Source organism: Dreissena polymorpha, chromosome 14 (assembly GCF_020536995.1).
Source record: "Dreissena polymorpha isolate Duluth1 chromosome 14, UMN_Dpol_1.0, whole genome shotgun sequence".
NCBI lineage: Eukaryota > Metazoa > Mollusca > Bivalvia > Myida > Dreissenidae > Dreissena > Dreissena polymorpha.
Window position 1 is genome coordinate 996,103 of NC_068368.1, and position 24,390 is coordinate 1,020,492.

The 24,390-nt window shown below is 35.9% G+C and overlaps 2 protein-coding genes across 4 annotated transcripts in view; one reads left to right on the top strand and one right to left on the bottom strand.

Annotated features, from left to right (window-relative positions):
• The window catches only part of LOC127858990 (zinc finger MYND domain-containing protein 11-like), a 68,953-nt gene extending 65,987 nt beyond the window's left edge, over positions 1-2,966 (bottom strand). The window contains exons 1-2 of the mRNA XM_052396379.1: positions 2,788-2,966; positions 782-958 (exon numbers count right to left, since the gene is read on the bottom strand). The gene's annotated coding sequence lies outside the window, so the exon portion shown is untranslated. The remainder of the gene's footprint in view (positions 1-781; positions 959-2,787) is intronic.
• The window catches only part of LOC127858991 (formimidoyltransferase-cyclodeaminase-like), a 79,441-nt gene continuing 55,960 nt past the window's right edge, over positions 910-24,390 (top strand). For 2 of the 3 annotated variants that reach the window (XR_008039222.1, XR_008039223.1), the window contains exons 1-13: positions 912-1,107; positions 7,609-7,792; positions 9,875-10,003; positions 10,899-10,987; positions 13,269-13,448; positions 15,463-15,600; positions 16,142-16,273; positions 16,756-16,817; positions 17,890-18,016; positions 18,681-18,842; positions 19,804-19,847; positions 20,738-20,876; positions 22,916-23,011. Coding sequence is in view for 1 of the 3 variants with exons in the window: in XM_052396380.1 (XP_052252340.1) it covers positions 1,054-1,107; positions 7,609-7,792; positions 9,875-10,003; positions 10,899-10,987; positions 13,269-13,448; positions 15,463-15,600; positions 16,142-16,273; positions 16,756-16,817; positions 17,890-18,016; positions 18,681-18,842; positions 19,804-19,847; positions 20,738-20,876; positions 22,916-23,011 (1,536 nt within the window). In the remaining 2 variants the exon portion in view is untranslated. Of the gene's footprint in view, positions 1,108-7,608; positions 7,793-9,874; positions 10,004-10,898; positions 10,988-13,268; positions 13,449-15,462; positions 15,601-16,141; positions 16,274-16,755; positions 16,818-17,889; positions 18,017-18,680; positions 18,843-19,803; positions 19,848-20,737; positions 20,877-22,915; positions 23,012-24,390 lie in introns of all 3 variants that reach the window. The other variant, XM_052396380.1, reaches the window with a different exon arrangement.

Genomic DNA, 24,390 nt, shown 5'->3' on the forward strand with positions numbered 1-24,390 from the left:
AGACCTTGACATTGAGAAAACCGGATGTAAACAGCTTCCGATAAGAGGGAGACTGGAAGTTGCTTTTTATCTACAAATCTTAAATTTTAGGCGACATTTGGCATAAGAAAGCGACTTAGTCGCTCACATCGCCCCCTAGCGCGAGCCCTATCCTGGAGTTAAAAAAAAAATTCTGCTTAAACCATTTGGCCATCCGTGCTCATGCTATGAGAGCATGTATTTTTTACTGTATATAAGCAATCCTCCTAGTTTCACAAAATATAACGACAACAACAGAACTTTCCAATTTGTCCAATCGCTACCCGTTGCAACACTTTATAATTTTCAGGTTTTCAAATCGTCCGAAGATGCATATGATGGATATTTTAGAGCACAGTAAATGTTCAGTATTACTGTTTCCTCACAAATATCATAACTAAATCAAAAATTTGCGAATCTGAAACAACTTTTTTTAATTTTGTCAAAATGTGAAAAGGCCCCTTAATATAATTGTGCGCACAATTTACATCTGTACATAATATGGACTGAAAACTTCATGATGCTGTACTACTGCACAAAGCAAAATATATAAATAATTAAGTCTGAACCTAGAGTTCTAGATAGTGCTATCGTAAAGGGGAAGTAATTTAATTAAAATAGGACAAAACTCATTCATATTTAAAGTGATTATTGATTTTCTCTACAACCATTTACTATCAAACGAATTGCATGTAATTCATAATAAAAGTTATAGTATACAATCAGTTTACATTACCGCATACAGGGAATCATAAGAAATTACCTCGAAAAACGTGAAAATATATGATATTTTTCACTGTTTTCATGTGTCAAAGATGGTGTGCTGTGTACAACGTTATACGCCTAATGATATGACGTCACGGAACATCGTCAGGGAAATACCACAAAGCTTGGTGACGTTTTACGCAAAACATTGGCATGAACTTGATCTGTCCTGCACCTGAGAAATAGACACCTGTTAGGAGATAATTTTAGGTTATCATTTGCGTTAGAACTTTGTTTAACGTTGTTAAACAGATTCAGTTGCAAACAAACATGCCGAAAATCGTGGAATGTGTTCCCAATTTCTCCGTCGGGAGAAGTAAAGAGGTTAGTAGCGATAACAAATTAATTTGCACGTTGTGATAATCGCACGCTTGACTGCTCACAGCATCATCTGCTAATGAAATATAAATTGAGTTTATTATTGATTTGGTATAATATTATCCATACCCTTCATGCAATATTAATTATTGAACGTGTATTTGAAACAACATTCAAAGCATAGGGCTCAATCAATGTTCTTCATATATCATAAGTTATTAATTCAATTAAATATTTATTTGTGTACATGTATGAGCTATTAGTCTTTAAAGGGACCTATTCAAACTTGTTTTGTATAGGTCCCTTGTCTTTAACATGATGACTTTCAATAAATGACTATCAGCACATGTACATGGTATTATACTAAGGAATACAAGTTCTTCACCAGATCATGTAAAGGCTGAATTAAAAAACTTAGATCTAGATATAAAACAACAACAACAAAAACACATGTCCACTTAAACAATTTAACAAAGATTAAAATATCTAAATTTTGAGATTTTAATTTTATGTGCATGATACTTTAGGATATGAAAATTGCCTTTCAATTGTGAATGAAATAAGCTCTCAGATATTTGGCCATCATTGAATCTTCCAATAAACTAACAGTTACTGCACTAATTGTATAGCCTTCATGAGATTCTAATAAGAAAATCAATGACCACAAATCCTGGAATAATAGATTGGAATCCAATCACTATAGGATATATACTGTAAAGTGCATCTTCAATAACCATTGATTGATTTTGAAACTTTGTTCAATGTGCTTTTTGCTCTTTAAATTTCCAATAAAACTTTCTTACTTTTGAAGCTTGAAGACTGAGCAGGTCAGATAAAAACAACATTATGTTAGAAATATTCTATTAGATTAATTATTTGCACTTTCATGTATATATGTAATACCAGCATAAAATTAATTAATTTTGTTCCAGAAATCAGTGTACACTTTATAATTGAAACTCATTTTCTCAAAATTAAGCCTTAGGTTCAAAATATTAGTTATTGCAAGATTATTATAATATCACATTAAACTTGTGCTGGCATGTTTTAAATGCATTAAATAAATATTGGATATTGGCAATTCAATATTTAGTTAAACAGTCTATTGACATTGGATATTGGATTTTCAATGTAAAAACTATTGCTTGTATAACTGGTATGTTCAATTGTTTCAATGTACATTACAAATTCAGATATATTCACCATCATATCTCCCTCATTGCAAAAGTTCAAGAAAAAAACAATACTTTCAGAGCTGAGTTCAAGGTATTTATGACAAACATATTACAAAACAACATATGTTTTAATTTAAATCAAAATTATTGCAAAATTACAATTAACCTAAATATTATTAAACATACATTAAGTTTATAATTTATAATGCAAACATACATAATTTTTATTTTTAAGAAAAAAACAATAAACTGCATATAAAATGGTTTTAAAAAGAAGTCTTCTTTATCTAAAAAATGGTATTTAGACATTCACAATTTTAACAGGTAAACAAATTGCATGTCATATTTTATTCAGATTACACTGGGCAATTATCATTTTCATCTCCAGTTTATCATATATTTGTATAAACTGCTGAATCTGAAATGCTTTCAGTTAATGCTATATTTCAAACATACATCAATAACACATTTTTATGCATGCGCACACTATCAGTAGATTTAGTTTACACACCCAAGTGATTTTATGTTTCCATTTCCACTCACTTAAACTGAACTAGAAACTGAATGTCAATATTTTATTAGATTATAATGTCACCATGTTTGCTGTCTTTGCAGGCTATGTTGAATGCACATATAAAGTCCAAGTCATGTGGGAATGACATGCACTTTTTGAATAAATATCAATAAAATATCTTGATATTGTTGATGGGAGTTTACAATTTAGCTTTATATGCTGGTCCTTAATCATTTGAGCTGTAAACACACCCAGATAACTTATGTTTTATCATATATAGTATTGTAATAATAACAAGACATCCCATGACATGACTGTACACCAAACCAGATAGCTTTTGTTTATAATATGGTAAGAATAACTCTTTCAGTGCTGGAACCGAATCTTGAAGGCCATTGCAAACAGTTTGGATCCAGATGAGAAGCCACAGAACGTGGCGTCTCATCAGGATCCAAACTGTTTGCTATTCTGATTGTATGCTTTGAAAAAAATCAAAGAAAATGCTAATTTTAGAATTTCAGCAGACGACATTTTAGCAGACGACAAATTTCCCAGCATGCAAAGGGCAAACAAGATTGGCCTTGACATAATTGAACAATTGTGTTAAAAAAATAGTCTAATTATATACGCGTTTGGCCTCTTTTCATATTACATGAGTGCCTTTCTATTACCTGTATGCAAGAACATTTAAGGTGGTTATGTTTTGTAATGCATATATGCAATTATTGTTCAATTAACCATGTAAGGTGAAAAATACTTACTTGAACCATATAGCAGCGTTTTTGTTTGTTCAAATTCTGGGATGTTATAGATACCCATTTCCAGTTGAAAAAAAGTATATATTTTTCCCAAATGGAATTTTAAAATTCCAAATAGAAGTCACCAATTGATTTATTGTCCCCTACCGGTTTCACCGGAGGGGACTTTTGGTTTGCGCTCCGTCTGTCAGTCTGTCCGTCACACTTTCTGGATCCTGCGATAACTTTACAAGTTCTTAATATTTTTTCATGAAACTTGAAACATGGATAGATGGCAATATGGACATTATGCATGTCATTTCATTTTGTTCCTACATCAAAAATTCTGGTTGCTATGGCAACAAATAGACTAGAAATACTGCTTAAAATGGTGGTTTTCTGGATCCTGCGATAACTTTAAAAGTTCTTCATATTTTTTCATGAAACTTGAAACAGGGATAGATGGCAATATGGACATAATGCACGTCATTTCATTTTGTTCCTACATCAACAATTCTGGTTGCTATGGCAACAAATATATAAAAAAATTAAAAAATTCTGACAGTGGTGGAATTTCTGACAATGGTGGAGCTGGTAGGGGACTATATTGCTTGGCAATCTCTTGTTATATATATTATATATATTTTTTAATATAAATCTCAACAATATGTTCAACTCCCATTCAGCTCTGTAAGCCTTAGTACATAATGATATAATATTGAACACGTATTGAACAATATTGAACACGTATTAAACAATATTGAACAAAAAAAAAGTAAAGCGCTTTTGAATGCACGTCTCGAGTATGAATAGGGCTCTATATAAATGTGGTATAAAAAAAATTATTCTCAATTTTAAAGTATTTGCTAGCAATAAATACAAAAAATAATATATTTTCCAATTTTAGTCAAAACAATGTGATTTTTCATTATAATGGAAAGGGACCCAGTCCCATTCCCAAATTGGTCAAAATACACACTGTATTGTCTTTCCATATTCAAAAGTACATTAATATGATTTAGAAACAAAGCCAGTAACCATGATCAAAGTGAATGCACAGACATGACAATATGATTTAGGAACAAAGCCAGTAACCATGATCAAAGTGAATGCACAGACATGACATCCAGTAATGTAGTCCACAGGTGGAAGTAACGTACCCTGGATAGTATTTTTATTTATTTTTTTAAATTTATTTTAGGAGCGCAATATATTCAAATAAATATATAAAATCATGTTTAATGAGAAAAAAAATGACAAAGAGCCATGAAAAAAAATCCCCACCCTCTGATATTGGAATCATAACATAAAAAAAATATATAAAAAATACTATCCTGGGTACGTTACTTCCACCTGTGATGTAGTCAGGTGACAAACACAACTCTATTGTATGCTTGACAAATTACTCATACTATTAGGTCAATTGTGGAATATATGGCTCTCCTCTTGTTTATTTGTAAATATTTTAATTTTCATGTTTTATTAAAATTAAAACATGTTTTAAGTGATTTGTTCTGTTGCACAGCGAGGTATATAAGTTTTAACAAAATTGAGACATTGCCCCTTTATTTCTATAATTCACATGTTGATGCATGCATATAGTGAGTCACTGCTATTGCAAACAAAAAATGAATGATGGCTAAAGGAACATGTTGACAGTTCTGACTGGCTGGATTTCTTGAAGTGTGATACACTCTGAACTTGTACATGTAAGTAATGAAACCCATACCATGGAAATTACAATGCCCTTTTATGAGTGCAGTGTAGATAACATTTCATTGATAAAATGAAATCCCTGACTTCAGTATCAATTTGGGGGATTTTGTCATAGTTTATATGGAAAGTAAATAATCCTGCTAAACTGACTTAAGTCTTTTCATCAAGTGTAGTAAATGGGCTGTGCTCTGTGAAAAAGGGTTTTAATGCATGGGCGTAAAGTGTAATCCCAGATTAGCCTGTGCAGTTTTCACCATTCTATATTCTTTCCTTATATGTTATTTTAGTTTAAATCCTTATTTTCTGCTGTACATGTATATTGAGAAGTTCAAAGGAGTGCAAACAAGGGTAGATTCTGATGTTACTTAAATTAATAATAATATTGGTCTATTTTAAAAATGTCAATGGTATTATACAGCTCTGGCCTTTAATGTAAGCACCAACAGTGCAGCTGTGTCTATGTTTATTTTAAGAACTGCTTACTTTAATTTTTGGCCCATATAGCATACAATTGGTTTCATTCACTTATGCAGGAGTATGCCTTCTCTCTAAGATGACAAAGAATATGAGCTGTGTCATGGGAAAATGGGTCTTACACCATTTTACAACCAGCGTAGTCAGAAACTTTTTTTACGCTTAATAATCACATGCAATCGCTGGTCAGAACACATCTTTTAACATGTTTTTGTTCTTCAAAGTTATATCAGATTATCAATATTGCTTTTGAAAAACTCACTGATGAAAATGGTTTTGGGTGGACTAAATAACAAACTAACACTGCGCACTGACAATCAACTGTAACAATACCAATTCAGGGCAAAGAAGTATGTGCCATTGCTTTTATAAGCCACATATTTATGGCGGTATTTGTTTTAAATATACTCTTTATACACACTTAAAAGCCGTACTACATTGATCCATTCTGTGTTGCACTATGTTTCATAATTATTACCAATTGTTTATTTTTATTACTTACTGAGTTACTGTTTACCCTCTGTCATGTAATATATTTAAATATTTTAACTCTTTCAGTGCGGGAACCAAATTTTGAAGGCCTGTGCAAACAGTTTGGATCCAGATGAGACGCCACAGAACGTGGCGTCTCATCAGGATCCAAACTATTTGCTATTTTGATAGTATTCTTTGAAAAAAATCGAAGAAAATGCTAATTTTAGAAATTTAGCAGACAACATTTTAGCAGACGACAAATTTCCCAGCATGCAAAGGGTTAACCACTTTTGAGTAAACGCACTTGAATCGTTTTGCATCTTAGTGTATTTGTGTATCTTTAAGTAGCATTAATCAAGAGCTTCCGTTAAGCTTTTAGAGATAATAATAAAATGGAGAAACTGTTGATGTACTCTTTGTAACTACCATAGCATTTTATCTTATACTGCGTCTAATAAAGAGCTGAGGCTTAATTTCATCACAATAGTTGTGTCAGCTTATTTAGGTATGTACTTAGTAGCTGAATTACATTGTTCTGTTACTGGATATTGCCAGATTTATTTTGCCACAAAGTTAATGAGATGTCCCTTATGGCTTTTACCCCATAAATAATGAAGAATTTAAGACAGAAGACTTTCAGTGTCAAAATGCCAGTTAAAATTGGAAGGTATGCATGGCATGTTGCCTTTTATAGCCGTACTTGTGTTGATTATAGAACTGAATTGGCCCTTCATGTTTAGCATAGATTCAATGATGCAGTAAATTGGATAAGAAGGCATAGATTATTTATAATTTGAAAATAAAAAATGAAGGGAAAATTGAAGACATTTGCAGGAATGATTTTTATTTGGGGACTCATGAATGTTAAGAGAGCATTGACAGCACACCTTTTTTTTGACCAATCAGAATGCTTGTAACATTTGTTATTACCATTCACTTAGCATTTAAGATTATGACTGCGACCAAACTTAAGATGGTTTAAAATCAAGTAGCCTGGTTTATAAGATTGACACAAAATCTGCTTTTTGTTGTAAAGAAATTATCAGTAAATTGGAAATGCATCCTTATGAATTTAGTGTTGCAACTTTCTTTCATAGTCCTTTAATTACAGGTTAATGTTGCTAAAATTGGTGTGTAGGTAAACATTTCAACATATTCTTCATAAATAAAGTTGTTATGATAATATTTATGTTCTGTAACATTTTTAATAAATTCTTGTTGATGCCATGTTCTTTATTGTATTAATTCTGTTGTTCTTTTGTTTGTTTCCTTTGATGCTTAAATAAAAGTCTTCAGAGGTATTTAATTGTTCTATAATCAGCTTTTCTATGCAAATATATTTTATAATTTATCATGTTTAAAAAGCTCTTTTCTCTTTTATGTTCAATATCAGTTATGTTTTTCTCCCTGTATTCAGATCATAGAAGCCATAGCCACAGCCATCGCGTCGGTTGAAGGTGTGAGCGTGCTAGATGTTGACCCTGGACTCTCTACCAATCGGACTGTGTACACATTCGTGGGTACGCCAGAGTCTGTGGTGGAGGGAGCGCTAGCTGGTGCCCGGGTCGCTTACCAGGCCATTGACATGCGCATCCATCTAGGTAGATAATTCTTAATTCAAAACATGATAAGATAGTGTGATTTTCTTGTGTAAACGGTAAATTGAAAAAAACACTGAATGGCTTCAAATGCAACTTCATATGTTGGAAAGTGGCTTTGATATCAAGTGAAGAATAAAAGTAGTTTATTACTTTTTTTTAATTATTTACAGAGTTATTGCCCTTTGTTTAGTTTTTATGAAGATAAAACTTTATAGATTTTAAGAAAACATTATGAGAAAGTAGATTGTTGGTATACACTTGGTACAAATTCTGTTGTCACTGGATTATATACTGTTCGGGAACTGGCTGGCAATTTTTCTTTCTCATAAATATTGCTGAGCCGGCTTATGACCAATTAGAGGACGCTTCAGGTTTAGATACTCAGGATCAAAGACAGGCAAGCAACAATGGTTTGAGCTGATAACAGTATATATGACAAAGAGAACACATAATGATTGATTTGACAAATCTGCAGCGTTGATGTTTCAATTTCCCTAAAGAATTGGAAATCAATTAGAATACTCATAATTTAGTCATGACTTCAAGATGTTGCTCTGAGCATCATCCCACATCCCACAGTAAATCACGTAGCATCGAAATTTAGTTTGAATCTAGGTTCAAACCATAGGGTAAGAGTAGAGTGCAAGAAGTGTTGACACTATCTTCAGTGCTTTTTTTTCTTATTACTTTTCTTGTTCTGATCCCAATTACACAGTGTAATTTTAATGGTCATGTAGGAATGTAAGGAATTCAAATGAAACTTCATATAAAAATAGTAGACATTGAGAGGTAGAACATAGTACACGAATCCTACTGGTAATTCTTTCTTTGATATCTATGGATTTTTTGCCCATTGTTATTTTACTTAAACAAAGCATAACCATAAACATAAGCTAAATTTAGTTCAACTTTTCTGTTATCCTCCGTTTGAAATGCAATGCAAGTGTCCAAATAAAATAATAAACAAAAAAGAAAAAAAATCTTACGAACCCTCAGAGGTGTGACATATTGGTTTTGCTTTTGGACTGTCCAATTTTAAGGGAACCTCTGGTAAGAGTGAAAAAAAGGGATTTGAAAAGTTCTGGAAAAATCTAACTTGTTCTGGAGGAATTCATCTATTATTCATTTATTTTTACTGTTATAGAAATGTTATTTTTAGCTCGGCATTTTTTGGAGAAAACCCAAGGTATTGTCACAGCCAGCTTGTTTTGTCGTTTCATCCGCTGTCCGCCGGTGTCGTGCTAAAACCTTGACATTTGCTCTTAAATCCAAGTGCTTCCACCTACAACTTTGAATTTTCATATGTAGATGCACCTTGATGAGTTCTACACGCCACACCCATTTTTGGTTTACTAGGTCAAAGGTCAAGGTCACTGTGACCTAAAAGAAAGAAAAAATCTGACAAGCTTTTATTTATTCAAAACTGCACCCGCAGCTGAGCGTTGGCACCCGTTATGGGGTGCTCTTGTTGATTGATAATTTTGATCATTTTGATATTATGCTTTTTATTGTTAATGGGACTGTCAACCACGAATGACGAAAAAAGAAAAGTTCTAAAATACCGTATTTTTTTACAATTGTTAGTTTATATTGATTAAAAAATCACGACTGGTATATTACATTAATTGAAAAAAGTTCATATTTTCAGTATATTCGGTAATACAATTTGGCGATGTGAAATCGAAAGTACATCGCGAAAATAGATGACATAACGATTTACACACTATAAATAATGCAAGTAGATTGATAATTTTATATATAAAATATATACAATTCACTACGCATGCACAATTTGCATTTCTGGGTTTATCACGTGTAGATGATGATCAATCTACTGGCATTATTTATAGTTACGTGGTAGACATACCCAGTAAAATTTAGTACCAAATATACTGTATATGAAAACTTAACAACTTTTCAAATAATGTAATCTACAAGTCATGATATTTTAATCAATATAAACTAATAAATGTAAAAAAAATATGGTATTTTACAACTTTTCTTTTCTTCGTCGTCGTGGTTGACAGTCCCTTTAAGTATTTTAAGTGATATTTCTCCAATACCAACTGTCCTTGTTTGAAGGTGAGCACCCACGTATAGGTGCGTTGGATGTCTGTCCGTTCATCCCAGTACAGAATGTGACCATGGAGGAATGTGTGGAGTGTGCAAAGGAATTCGGGGAAAAGCTTGCCATTGAACTCGGTGTGCCAGGTATTGAAAATGGGAAAAATACTTTGCTTCATATATAGGATCTTGCATGAGTGGTCGTTTTGTATTGAATTTATTAAACAAGTCATCTAAATAAAGATAAAAACTAGTCTTGATGACGAATTTAATAAATTCAATACAAAATGACCACGAATCTAAGATTCTATTTATAACATTACCAACAAATTTACATTTTAATTTATGCTCTTTTCACCGTTTATTCACATTGTAAAAGAGTTAAACTGAAGAAATTCACTGGAATAATGATGTCATTTCATCAAAAAATGATGTCATTTCACAGTTATATAACTAGTGTAATAACACCCGTGTAATAAACAAAATTGAGCATTAAGTTATTTCACTCCTGGAGCGTAGGTCATGTTATAAAAACAATTATCAGCCAGAGTGGAACCTTATGTCTAATTGTTTGAGTTTTAACTCCGAAATCTATACTAATTAGATACATTAGGTACACTAAAAGTTATTGTTAGATATTTAGTTAGTTGATTTTGATGTTGTTGAAAAATAAACTTTCAGAACACATGATTTTAAATAAATCAATTAATAATTGAATTTATTTTTTATATTAATTGAAATATACAATAATATTATTTTGTATTTTAAATTTATCTTTATAATTTAAACTGCTGTATGAATGTTTATTATCCCCCTCCAAAGGCAGAGGGATATAGAAGTATTGTTTTCTGTCAGTCATAAATACAGAGAAGTAATAGCATAATTGATGGTGTTTCAGTGTACCTATATGCAGAGGCTGCTATAGACATAATTGATGGTGTTTCAGTGTACCTATATGCAGAGGCTGCTATAGACATAATTGATGGTGTTTCAGTGTACCTATATGCAGAGGCTGCTATAGACATAATTGATGGTGTTTCAGTGTACCTATATGCAGAGGCTGCTATAGACGGTCACCGGAAGACTCTTCCTCAGATCAGAGCTGGGGAATATGAGGGGCTGCCTGAGAAAGTAGGTGGGCTGGGGAATATGAGGGGCTCCCAGAGAAAGTAAGTGAGCTGGGGAATATGAGGGGCTCCCAGAGAAAGTAAGTGGGTGTGGGAATATGAGGGGCTGCCTGAGAAAGTAGGTGGGCTGGGTAATATGAGTGGCTCCCAGAGAAAGTAAATGGGCTGGGGAATATGTGGGCTGCCTGAGAAAGTAGGTGGGCTGGGGAATATGAGGGGCTGCCTGAGAAAGTAGGTGAGCTGGGGAATATGAGGGGCTGCCTGAGAAAGTAGGTGGGCTGGGGAATATGAGGGGCTCCCAGAGAAAGTAAGTGAGCTGGGGAATATGAGGGGCTCCCAGAGAAAGTAAGTGGGTGTGGGAATATGAGGGGCTGCCTGAGAAAGTAGGTGGGCTGTGTAATATGAGTGGCTCCCAGAGAAAGTAAATGGGCTGGGGAATATGAGGGGCTCCCAGAGAAAGTAAGTGCGCTGGGGAATATGAGGGGCTCCCAGAGAAAGTAAGTGAACAGGGGAATATGAGGGGCTCCCAGAGAAAGTAAGTGGGCTGTGGAATATGAAGGGCTCCCAGAGAAAGTAATTTGGCAGGGGAACATGAGGGGCTCCCAGAGAAAATAAGTGGGCTGGGGAATATGAGGAGCTTCAAGAGAAAGTAAGTGGGCTGGGGAATATGAGGGGCTCCCAGAGAAAGTGATTGGGCAGGGGAATATGAGGGGCTCCCAGAGAAAGTAAGTTGGCAGGGGAATATGAGGGGCTCCCAGAGAAAATAAGTGGGCTGGGGAATATGAGGAGCTTCAAGAGAAAGGGATTGGGCAGGGGAATATGAGGGGCTCCCAGAGAAAGTAAGTGAGCTGGGGAATATGAGGGGCTCTAAGAGAAAGTGAGTGGGCAGGGAAATATCAGGGGCTCCCAGAGAAAGTAAGTGGGCTGGGGAATATGAAGGGCTCCCAGAGAAAGTAAGTGGGCAGGGGAATAAGAGGAGGGGCTCCCAGAGAAAGTAAGTGGGCTGGAGAATATGAAGGGTTCCCAGAGAAAGTAAGTGGGCTGGTGAATATGAAGGGCTCCCAGAGAAAGTAAGTGAGCTGGGGAATATGAGGAGCTTCCAGAGAAAGTAAGTGGGGTGGGGAATATGAGGGGCTGCCTGAGAAAGTAGGTGGGCTGGGTAATATGAGGGGATCCAGAGAAAGTAAATGGGCTGGGGAATATGAGGGGGACCCAGAGAAAGTAAGTGGGCAGGGGAATATGAGGGGCTCCCAGAGAAAGTAAGTGGGCAGGGGAATATGAGGGGCTGCCAGAGAAAGTAAGTGGGCTGGGGAATATGAAGGGCTCCCAGAGAAAGTAAGTGGGCTGGGGAATATGAGGGGCTCCCAGAGAAAGTAAGTGGGCTGGAGAATATGAAGGGCTCCCAGAGAAAGTAAGTTGGCAGGGGAATATGAGGGGCTCCCAGAGAAAGTTAGTGGGCTGGGGAATATGAGGAGCTTCAAGAGAAAGTAAGTTGACTGGGGAATATGAAGGGCTCCCAGAGAAAGTGATTGGGCAGGGGAATATGAGGGGCTCCCAGAGAAAGTAAGTGAGCTGGGGAATATGAGGGTCTCCAAGAGAAAGTGAGTGGGCAGGGGAATATGAGGGGCTCCCAGAGAAAGTAAGTGAGCTGGGGAATATGAGGGGCTCCAAGAGAAAGTGAGTGGGCAGGGGAATATGAGGGGCTCCCAGAGAAAGTAGGTGGGCTGGGTAATATAAGGGGCTCCCAGAGCAAGTAAGTGGGCTCGGGAATATGTGAGGTCAGAAAGAAAGTATAAGGCAGTGAAATATGACGACTTAAACATTATTTTCTTAAACTGCAAGGCTCAGAGATTTAGTATTTGGTTTTATCTTCAAATCATGCCACTAGAGTTAAAACTTGTTACACCCTAGTATCATAATTTATGTTTACTTATAAAGTAAAAATTGTAAAATCTCCTAACAAATGCTAAGACATGTTTATTTAGTTATGTAACATCATATAGTTCTCTTTTACTAAGTTTTTTTTCTAATCATTTCCCTAGTTCAAAATTGGCCTTTAAACTTGAGGTGTCATCATTCTCAAAGAGAATACTTTGTACAAGTGGATGAATTATTAATGACAATTTCTCCTGTTTGATCATTTTAAGACTGACATTAGATTATGAATGTGGAACACATCAATACTATCACATTCACCAGATTATTGCAGTTCTCAATTCAATATTATGATTGAAATTATTGATTCTCATAAAAAGAATCTTCTAAAATGCAAATTACCGTGGCAGATTCATAAACCGGAATGGAAGCCAGATTTTGGCCCTGCAGAATTTGTGCCAACCTGGGGTGCCACCGTTACGGGCGCTCGTAAGTTCCTCATCGCGTTTAACATCAACCTGCTGGGTACCAAGGAACAGGCTCACAGGATCGCACTTAATATACGAGAGCAGGGTCGCAGCAAAGATGAGGTACACATATCTCCAGGTTCAAATTTTTTGTGCACATGGCTTTTTTGTTTGCAGCTTATTTACATCAAATCAATTTTTTGTGCATGCAACTTGCTTTGTGAATGAACTGTTGTTTTAAGCAACCTTTATCTGTATGCAACTTATTTTTGTACTCTATATATTTTGGCCAACATTTTCTGTTTATGTACGCAACTTATTTTTGTACATAACACATTTTTTGTAAATCAACTTTTTTGTTATGCCCCCCTTCGAAGAAGAGGGGGTATATTGCTTTGCTCATGTCGGTCGGTCTGTCGGTCCGTCCACCAGGTGGTTGTCAGATGATAACTCAAGAACGCTCGGGCCTAGGATCATGAAACTTCATAGGTACATTGATCATGACTCACAGATGACCCCTATTGATTTTTTCTACTGTATTATATTTTTGTTCTTATTCCTTTTATTAAGTATGTAGAAATCCAATCTGTAGACACAACCTTTATGTACTCTACTGATTTTTATACAACCTTTTTTCTTGTAACAGGATTCAACTTTTTATTGTACACAAACTGTTTTCATTTCAGAGCATTCTTGAGGTATCAATATAGTTTCAACTTAATTTTGTACAGAAGTTTTTATTGTACACAAGCTTTTTCCGTACACAAAGCTACCAATTTGCTATCACAATCTTTGTACATATGTTTTCACACATCCTGTTTTCATACTGGTACATAACTTATTTTAATACACAAGCTAATTTTATACACACCATGGCTTGACATTAACTAGTAAATCCACTTGTCCAGTCTTACTAGTGCCCCACAATTTCACTTGTCCAGTCTAACTAGGGCCCTACACTTTAACTTTTAGTGCCCCACAATTTCACTTATCCAGTCTTACATGTGCCCCACAATTTCACTTGTCCAGTCTTACTAGTGCCGCACAATTTCACTTTTCCAGTCTTACATGTGCCACAGAGTTTCACTTGTCAGGTCTTACTAGTGCCCAACAATTTCACTTGTCCAGTCTTATTAGGGCCGCACAATTTTACTTGTCCAGTCTTACTAGGGCCTTACAATATCATTTGTGCCGTCTTTCTAGTGCCCCACAATTTCACTTGTCCAGTCTTACATGTGCCCCACAATTTCACTTGTCCAGTCTTACTAGTGCCGCACAATTTCACTTGTCAAGTCTTACTAGTGCCCAACAATTTCACTTGTCGAGTCTTATTTGTGCCCCACAATTTCACTTGTCCAGTCTTACTTGGGCCCCACAATTTCACTTGTGCCGTCTTTCTAGTGCCCCCTAATTTCACTTTTCCATCCTTACATGTGGCCCACAATTTCACTTGTCAAGTCTTACAAGTGCCGTACAATATCACTTGTCCAGTCTTACTAAGTGCCCAACAATTTCACTTGTCCAGTCTTATCAGTGCCCCACAATTTCACTTGTCCAGTCTTACTACTGCCCCACAATTTCACTTGTCCAGTTCTACTAATGCCTCACAATTTCACTTGTCCAGTCTTACTAGTGCCCCACAATTTCACTTGTCCAGTCTTACTAGTGCCCCACAATTTCACTTGTCCTGACTAAAATGTTTTGTCTTGACCTTCACTCTAAATTAATATACCTATTAATATATGTTTTTAGAAAGTTTATAACATTATTATTCAATAATGTTTTTAAAGAAATGTAGTTTATAAAATCATTTGTTAACATTGCACAGCTAGATAAGTATCTGATTTTGTTGTCCCTTAAATATTTAATATAATGAACACAAAACAATGATGCAAAATGACTGACATTAAAGTATCAATGTACTGTATTATAGCTTTTATAAATGTTTTTCTGGACATGAGCTTTACACAGTTTGCCTAGAAACAATTTGTTTGCAGTGCCAATTTTTATGCATTATTATATCAGTTTGCACACATAGTAACTAGACATAAGCAAAGTAAATACGTATCTGAGTGGGGAAAGGTTAAATACATATCTAAGTGGTAAAGGGTTTAATGTGATCTACATGCTGTTGCAGCCAGGCCTTCTGAAGCATGTACAGGCTATAGGCTGGTACCTTGAGGAGGCAAACATGGCCCAGGTGTCTGTAAACATCACAGATTTTGAGGAGACTGGTATACACACAGTATATGAGGCTGTGTGCAAGGATGCAGAGGTGAGAGGCCCAGGTGTCTGTAAACATCACATACTTTGAGGAGATAATATTCATCATAACATTAAGCCTACATTCACATTTTTATGCCCCCGAACGAGGGCATATAGTGATCGCACTTTCCGTCCATCCATCTGTCTGTCACACTTTGTAAACTTAGAATTTCCTTTTTTTTATTATTATTGAAATTTTCTACATATTAGAAAACACTTCTGTGGGGATACCAATGGTGCAACTATGGTCTAGTGCTAGGATGCTGGTCAAGCAATCTGGTCTCTTGATAGAATTCTGCTTAGATCAAGGACATTATCTTAGCAAAACATAAATAATTCCCAGCCTGTTCCTCCCTACCTAGGAGAATACATGGTTACCTGAGAGGGTAAAAAGCCATGGCCGTAAACTGCGCCAAACGTAAACAAATGACTGTTATCACATATAATGGGGGGGGGGGATGGATGTGAAAGTTGGCTGAAGAAGGGTCTAGTATCAATATCAGACTTTAAACCCTTGCCTTTACCTTAACCAGTATATGCTATATCTTTAGGAGTTGAACCTGGCAGTGGTTGGTTCCCAGATAGTTGGTTTGGTTCCCCTCGCGGCACTGATGGCCACTGCCCAGCACTACATGGACAATAGCAGCCTCTTCATTCTGGAGGATGACCAGAAACTCAGACTGGTACAATGCTCTTTTTAACACTCAGACTGGTACACAATGTTGACTAAACTTGGACTGGTTCATACTCATGAGTAAACTTTGACTGATGGAACACTCTTCCTAGAACTCATACAGTATTAACAAAAATCATACTCGTTCATAGTGCTGACAAAACTCAGACTAGTTGATACTCATTATAAAACTTAGACTGGTACATAACTCTTTAAAGCTCAGCTTTGTACACGCTGTTGACAAAACTCAGACTGGTTCATACTTGTTATGAAACAGACTGTTTAATGGTTCATTCTCAACTTTTTTGAGTGCAGAGCCTACTTAAGCATACATATTGTAATCAACTGACTTGACATTTGACTATAATACGGTGCAGAAGTAATTATTTTGCCATTTATGTTAGGCGAGACTCGACTTGACGATTATATTTGAATATTTTTATATTGTTTCAACAGTTTACTGATGGTACAATGTATTTTATTGCATTTCAGGTAATCAACAGACTTGGCTTAAACTCGCTAGGTGCATTTAGTCCAAAAGAGAGAATTATTGAGTAAGTTATGCAGTTTGCATTATAAGAATCATCTTATACTTTCTGAATATGTTTGTTGGCATAAAATTGAGGCTAACTTTGAAGCCTAGCCAATTTGAACCTAGCACTTCAGAGTTGTTTCCCTTTATAAATAAAGAAAATGCTAAATTGGCCATTTTCGCTCATGAAGTTGTGCAGCCTTGATCCAAACTTCACCAATCTTTGTGGAAATGTTTGTTGACATATTTGGAGACCTTTTCCATTTATGCAAAAAATGTCAACTTTGCCATTTTTGCTCTTAAAATACTTGTACAGTTTTCATCAATTCTTCACCAAACTTGTTGCTGACATTAATTTTAAGCCAATTAACATGACCAGCCAGTTCTCACAAGGCACTTTAGGGTTATTTTCCTATATTCATTTGAAATTATCTGTTTCTGCTCTCCTACTCTCGTACTCTTTTCATCAAATCTTCACATAACTTTCTGGAAATGTTTGTTGACATAAGATGCAGGCAAAGTTTGATAACAAGACAATGTGCATAAAACTTTACAGTGATTGCTTTCTTTTTTAAAAAAATGCAAATTTCACCTTTCTGCTCTCCTACTTATACTGTTTTCATTGAATTTAAAAAGGAATGCAATTATCAGCCAAAAAAGATTTCATCACATTGTTTCCGTTTTTTATGACTAGCATATATTTTTATACCCCCAAGGAGGGCATATAGTGATCGGACTGTCCGTCCATCATTCCGTCACACTTAGCGTTTAGGTTTTGAAAAATGCTCATAACTTCTATGTCGCTTCAGATAGCAATTTCATATTTGGCATGCATGTGTATATGGACAAGGCCTTTCCATACGCACACAAATTTTGACCCCTTTACCTTGAACTTAGGGTCCGCGTTTAGGTTTCGAAATCTGCCTTTAGGTTTCGACAAAAGCTCATAACTTCTATCAAGCGTTTATAGGGGGCATAAGTCATCCTATGGTTACAGCTCTTGTTGTATATGACCTTGTTGAAAAAATCAAAGCCAAATCTTGCACAAGCTTGTACGTACTCCATGACTTGTCATTACTGCTTTTGTTGTTCAGGTACATGATCTCAGAAGAGAGAGAGGGACCCCTGGTTACCATGGATGTGAAGGATTTCATCCTCACTGTGGGGTCAAGGTCACCAACCCCTGGTGGGGGGTCAGTCGCAGCACTGGCGGCGTCATTGGTAGGTCACCTTGATAATAATGTAACAGTTATTCAAACTATTAATAAGGGAACTGCAATTTTGTAAAGTTGTCAGTTGTGTGGACATTTTGTGTAGGCGTCCGTCATTTCCAATCTGATTGGAACTATTTATTGAATTTGAAAGTGGGGGTCACTGTAAGTATATTAATTGGAGATGCAACCAGAAAAAGAAGTGGGCCTTGCTCTTTGAAAAGGGGTTTTAATGCAAGTGTGTACGTGTTGTCCCAGATTAGCCTGTGCAGTATGCACAGGCTTATCAGGAACAACACTTTACAACTAAACTGGATTTTTGCTTAGAATAGACTTTCTTAAAACGAAAAAAATCATAAAAGCGGAAAGTGTTGTCCCTGATTAGCCTGTGGGGACTGCTAATTCAGTCCGCACAAACTTATCAGGGATGACACTTTCCGCTTACACTGGATTTTTTGCTAAAAAGAGACTTTCTGTAAAAGAAAAATTTCGTACAAGCACAAAGTGTCATCCCTTATTAGCCTGTGCGGATTGCACAGGCAAATCTGGAACGACACTTTACGCACATGCATCAAACACCCTCTTCACATAGAAGGCCCATATTTAAGGGAAATAATGTGAAATGCCTCTTTACATTCACAGGTTTTAATTTCACATTAATCTTTGTTTCCCAGGGTGCAGCGCTAGGCTCAATGGTAGGGTTCCTCACCTATGGCAACAAGAAGTTCTTTGAGCTGGATGCCCAAATGAGGCAGCTGATTCCACCCTTGTACAAGGCCATGAAAGACCTCACGCCTTTCATTGATGCAGACGCTGCAGCCTTCAGTGAATATATGGTATTGATTTTATGATATGAGCTGTGCTCTGTTAACACTTTGCATGCTGGGAAATTTGTCGTCTGCTAAAATGTCGTCTGCAGAATTTCTAAAATTAGCATTTTCTTCGATTTTTTACAAAGAATACTATCAGAATAGCAAACAGTTTGGATCCTGATGAGACGCCACGTTCTGTGGCGTCTCATCTGGATCCAAACTGTTTGCAAAGGCCTTCAAAATTCGGTTCCAGCACTGAAAGAGTTAAAAGGAGGTTTAATGCATATGCGTTAAGTGTTGTCCCAGATTTGCCTATGCAATCCACACAGGCTAATCAGGAACGACACATTCCGCCTAAGTTGAATTTTTGCTGAGAAGAGATTATCTGTGAATGAAAAATAGCATACAAGTATTAAGTGTCGTCTATTATTAGCCTGTGCAGAATGCACACAAGGCTCATATATTTGTTCATGAAAATATTTTGAAATTGTAGTAGGAGAAATCTGTTTTTTATGCCTCTTTTTGTTTGTCCCCATGGAAAAGTTCTATATACCTAACCCTGCGTAATTTTGTATGATAGGCCATGATATCACACATAATAAACTCTATTATTTTTATAATTTTTAATTTACAAATCTCATGGGCCTTGTTACAGAATATGGATGTAAGGTAATAGTTTACCTTGGTCAACATCATTCACCTCTGTTTGCAATATTAATTATATCTCTCTAATTCAGTATAATATTTTTATAATATCATTCATAGGAAATATTAAATGACTGGTGCTTTGATGGGTTGTATTGCACAAGTTCATTATGTGACGTTCTATTTCTCAAGCATGGAGGCTTTTAAATAGGTCTACTGTGCTCTTAAAGATTCATGTTGTTATGCTTAGTGAATTACCTCAGCAAGATTTATTATGATATCTTCAGTTTTAACATAATCCTAATCCTGTCTTTGTAATCTTACTTACCATTTGTTGTAGCTGGCCTTGAAATTACCAGCAGAATCGGAAGAAGAAAAGAATGTGTAAGTTGACACCTGATTTGATTGTTAATTGATGTATGTAGCATGCTCATGTACTATATATGCACAGGTATCCCATGGGTAATCAGAATATTGTTCATAACATTGTATATGCATACAATGTTTATACTTTGCAAATTTCTGTTCTCAACTCTTCAGACAGAAAAAAGCCACATCAAAGATACCTTCTGATAAAATTTATTTTGTTGGTGAAACTATCCTTAAACATGTGCCAGGTTCATAGCATTTCCCTGTTTTTGTCTAAATATCAATAATGCTTGGTACAAAGCTTTGATACTTGCACAGATTATGTTTTTGAATACAATCAACACATCCATGTTACCTAACCTTGACATTGACATACGTTTGAACTTTGAGCTTTTCAAATGGGCCGTTATTTATTAATATTGAAAGGGTTGCAATAGGGACTTATGCATCATTTAGACAAAGCATATTGTTTGAACTTTCTTACCTTAACAATTTGGTACTAAAAATACACTAGTGGTCTAGGTTTTGTTCATATATTTATTCACATAATAGCTTGTTTTTCCCTTGATTCAGGGCAATTATTATGAAATCATGAACTCTCCTCTGTTCTCACAGAAGAGAAACATAGCATAAGCCTCAAGCTTTTTTCTCAATTCTAACAATTTGTTCTTTTCAGTCTTAATGTTTAGCAATATAGAAATGTCTTCCTTATGTACATAGAGTGTAAGTTTGTATTGAATTACTTACATGTATTTACAAATAAAAAAATAAAAAACTGCAGGTGCCTAGCTCTCAGTGGCGTATGTTTTATGTCTATGTATTAATTCATGTAAAAGCTTGTTGTTGGTTTTTATTTTATCAGTTAAATTTTTATGGAAACATCAACTCTCTCCTCTTGACCCCAGGCGTACCGCAGCCCTCCAGGAGGGGCTGTGTACTGCGGTGCAGGTGCCCCTCACAGTGGCCAGGATCAGTAACAGTCTGTGGGGTCCCCTGAGGGGGCTGGCTGCCGTGGGCAACATCAACTGCAAGTCTGATCTGCAGGTACTCAGTCCACCTTCACCCCATTGTTGGAACCCATTTTTATTTGAAAATGGGCTGGGAAAACTGGGCTTAATGCATGTGCATACAATGTCGTCTCAGACTAGCCTGTGCATGGCTAATCAGAGATGACACTTTCTGCCTAAACTGAATTTTTTTTAGAAGGGAATTCCTTTAAACGAAAAAATAAAGTGGAAAGTGTTTTCATTGATTATCTGATAATCTGGGACAACACTTTACGCACATAAATTAAGACCAGTTGTCCCTTACCAAGGCTCAAATGCTTAGCTTCTTGATCAGCCATGGTGGATTAGGGAAGAAAAATGTGGTGGATTAGGAAAGAAAAATGTGGTAGATTAGGGAAGAAAAATGTGGTGGATTAGGGAAGAAAAATGTGGTGGATTAGGGAAGAAAAATGTGGTGTTCCACGGGACCGTTTCAATAAACATCGTTATACACATTTACGATACGATACATTTTTCGAAGATACATAATAACTAAAGTCCATATCATATGATTTTAAATTTTCAGTATTTAATTAATTAATTAAGCGCGGTATATATTTGATGAGCATGGCGAGCTAGTTTGTCTACTTATTAAGATTACAAAATTCTCTCGTAAGTTAAAATTGTTGTACGATCGTTTATAAAACAGCCCCCAGAATTATTAACCTTTTACCACTTAAATACACATTTTTATGCATTTTTAGTCCCTTAGACAGTTAAATTTAATTAAAGACCTTTCTGACTAGATTCAAGTTTTAAAGGCTTCAATTCTAACCCTTTGATACTGATGAGCAGCAAATAGCATAAAACCTGAACAAACTGCAAGTTACTCGAAGGCTGTTCTGTTCTTATGCTGTTTGCACATAGCTATTTTCATTTTGCTTCTGAATCAATGCGGGGAATTTCCTGAACCGTCAGGAAATTGCGAAATATTCCATGAGTTATCTCCACACTCAGACGAACCAGCGGAAAACGGTTGATACTCGCTGAAACCGCTTCTGGTTGGCCCATGATAAGCGTTATCCGAATAAAAACAAGTAAGTAATAAGGTAGATGTACCTGTTTGAAGACTCAATTTCTCCATCGAATCCAGACATCGGCAGCCATTTTTTCTCAAATCTGACCACTTGATTCCCCGCATTGTGAATGGGAAAGGGTTAATGTTATGTTCCGGAATTATAAATGGGATTTTTCATGTCAAAGTCTGCTCAGAACTTAGACCAATAAAACTATGTGGTTTTAAATTTAATAATTATTTAATTCAAAGTTTCTTCTTAGATTGTATTACAAAAGTATCAATATTCATGTATAGGAAATTTCAACAGGCAATTCTTGCACAATATACCCGTACACTGTATAATAATTCCATTGGTACCGGTATTAACAAAATATAGATTATTTTTAGTCTCTGAAAACACTGCTGAAATGTACATGTATATCAAATCTAAAAGGTTGAAACATTCTTTTCTCCTTTCATCATTCCAAGTTAGATTTCATGGGCCAAGTATAAGGTTGCTATCTTCAAAAAGATCAAATCAATAACATCTGGATAGTCATAACAGTTAAGCTCTGCCTCTTAACCCTTTCCCACGCAGAAGACAAGTTAAAATGGCTACATGCAACCAGCATAAAACCAGAACAGCCTGCAAATAACTCGCAGTCTGTTCGGGAATGCATCTTTCTAAGGGACTGCAAATGCGTCAAAATAAGTATCTAAGTGATACTTAAAGGGTAAAGGGTTAAGCTTAACCCCTTTCCTGCTCAGAAGACAAGTTAAAATGGCTACATGCAACCAGCTTAAAACCAGAACAGCCTGCAAGTTACTTGCAGCCTGTTCAGGTTATATGCTATTTGCTGCTCTTCAGTATTACGTGAATCTAGTAAGAATGGTCTTAAATTGAATTTGATTTTCTAAGAGACTACACATGGGTCAAAGGTGATTCCTAAGGGGTAATTGGTCAAATAAATAAGTATCTAAGTGGTAATGGGTTTAATACGTATCTATGTTGTAAAGGGTAAAAGCATGTGTATTATCAGGTGGGTGTCCGTATGCTGGAGACAGCTGTGTGGGGAGCCTACTACAATGTGAAGACAAACCTGAAGGATATCGCAGATGTCGAGTTCAGGACAAAGGTATGTCATGCATACTCATATACTTGGATATGGCTTTCTTGCCCTGATGTCCCATTATATTAAAATCAGGTGTATTTGTTTGACTTAATATTCTGTCTGCCAAATTATCAATTGGGAAATTTCATTAATCACTTGAAATAACCTGAAATATGACAAACTCTGAAGCTAAGTAAAGTGTTTAATGTGTGAGCCTCATTGAGCCATCACATTTGCTTCAAAAATATATTGTTCCATTATTTGCTCTTTGATTAATTAATCTCCTTGTCTAATTAATTTAACATTAAACCGTGCTCTGTGAAAAGGGGTTTTAATGCATATGCGTAAAGTGTTGTCCCAGATTAGCCTGTGCAGTCTGCACAGGCTAATCAGGGACGACACTTTCCGAGTGTATGGTCTCTTCTTAGCAAGAGAAAGTGTTGTCCCTGATTAGCCTATGCAGACTGCACAGGCTTATCTTGGACGACACTTTCTGCACAGGCATTAAACCCCCTTTTCACAGAGCACGGCTGTTTGCACATAGCCATTTTCACTTTCCTTCTGAGTGGGAAAGGGTAAATATGCCCTGCCATTTTGACATGCTGTTTCTCTACTTTTACATTATTAACTTATTATGCCCCCCTTCGAAGAAGAGGGGGTATATTGCTTTGCTCATGTCGGTCGGTCCGTCCGTCCGTCCACCAGGTGGTTGTCATACGATAACTCAAGAACGCTTGGGCCTAGGATCATGAAACTTCATAGGTACATTGATCATGACTCGCAGATGACCCCTATTGATTTTGAGGTCACTAGGTCAAAGGTCAAGGTCACGGTGACTCGAAATAGTAAAATGGTTTTTTGAATGATAACTCAAGAATGCATACGCAGCCAACAGGGCACACTCTGAACAATATTACTGAAGCAACTGGTCTGTAATCCTAAATCTATAATTATCAGTCCAATGAAACATCATCCTTTTAGTAAAATACAGTGGATCAGTAAAAATATTATCAGAATATGAGATTTTTTGTATATTTTGTATATTAAATATTGTGTTAATGTTTAAATTTGTTGATTAATATAAATACAAGCAGGACAGGGGAGGTAATTCACTATTATATCTACCTATATACAGGGGAAACAAATGCAATAAGTTTAAATTTATTGTTACAGCATTTGCCTCCCTTGTAATATATTTAAATTTTACCAAATGTAAGGCTAACTGCATTTTTGTAATGCATACTACTACTACTACTACTACTACTACTGCTGCTGCTGCTGCTGCTGCTACTATATACTACTACTTCTACTTCTACTTCTACTATGACTACTACTACTACTACTACTACTACTACTACTACTACTACTACTACTACTACTACTACTACTACTACTACTACTAC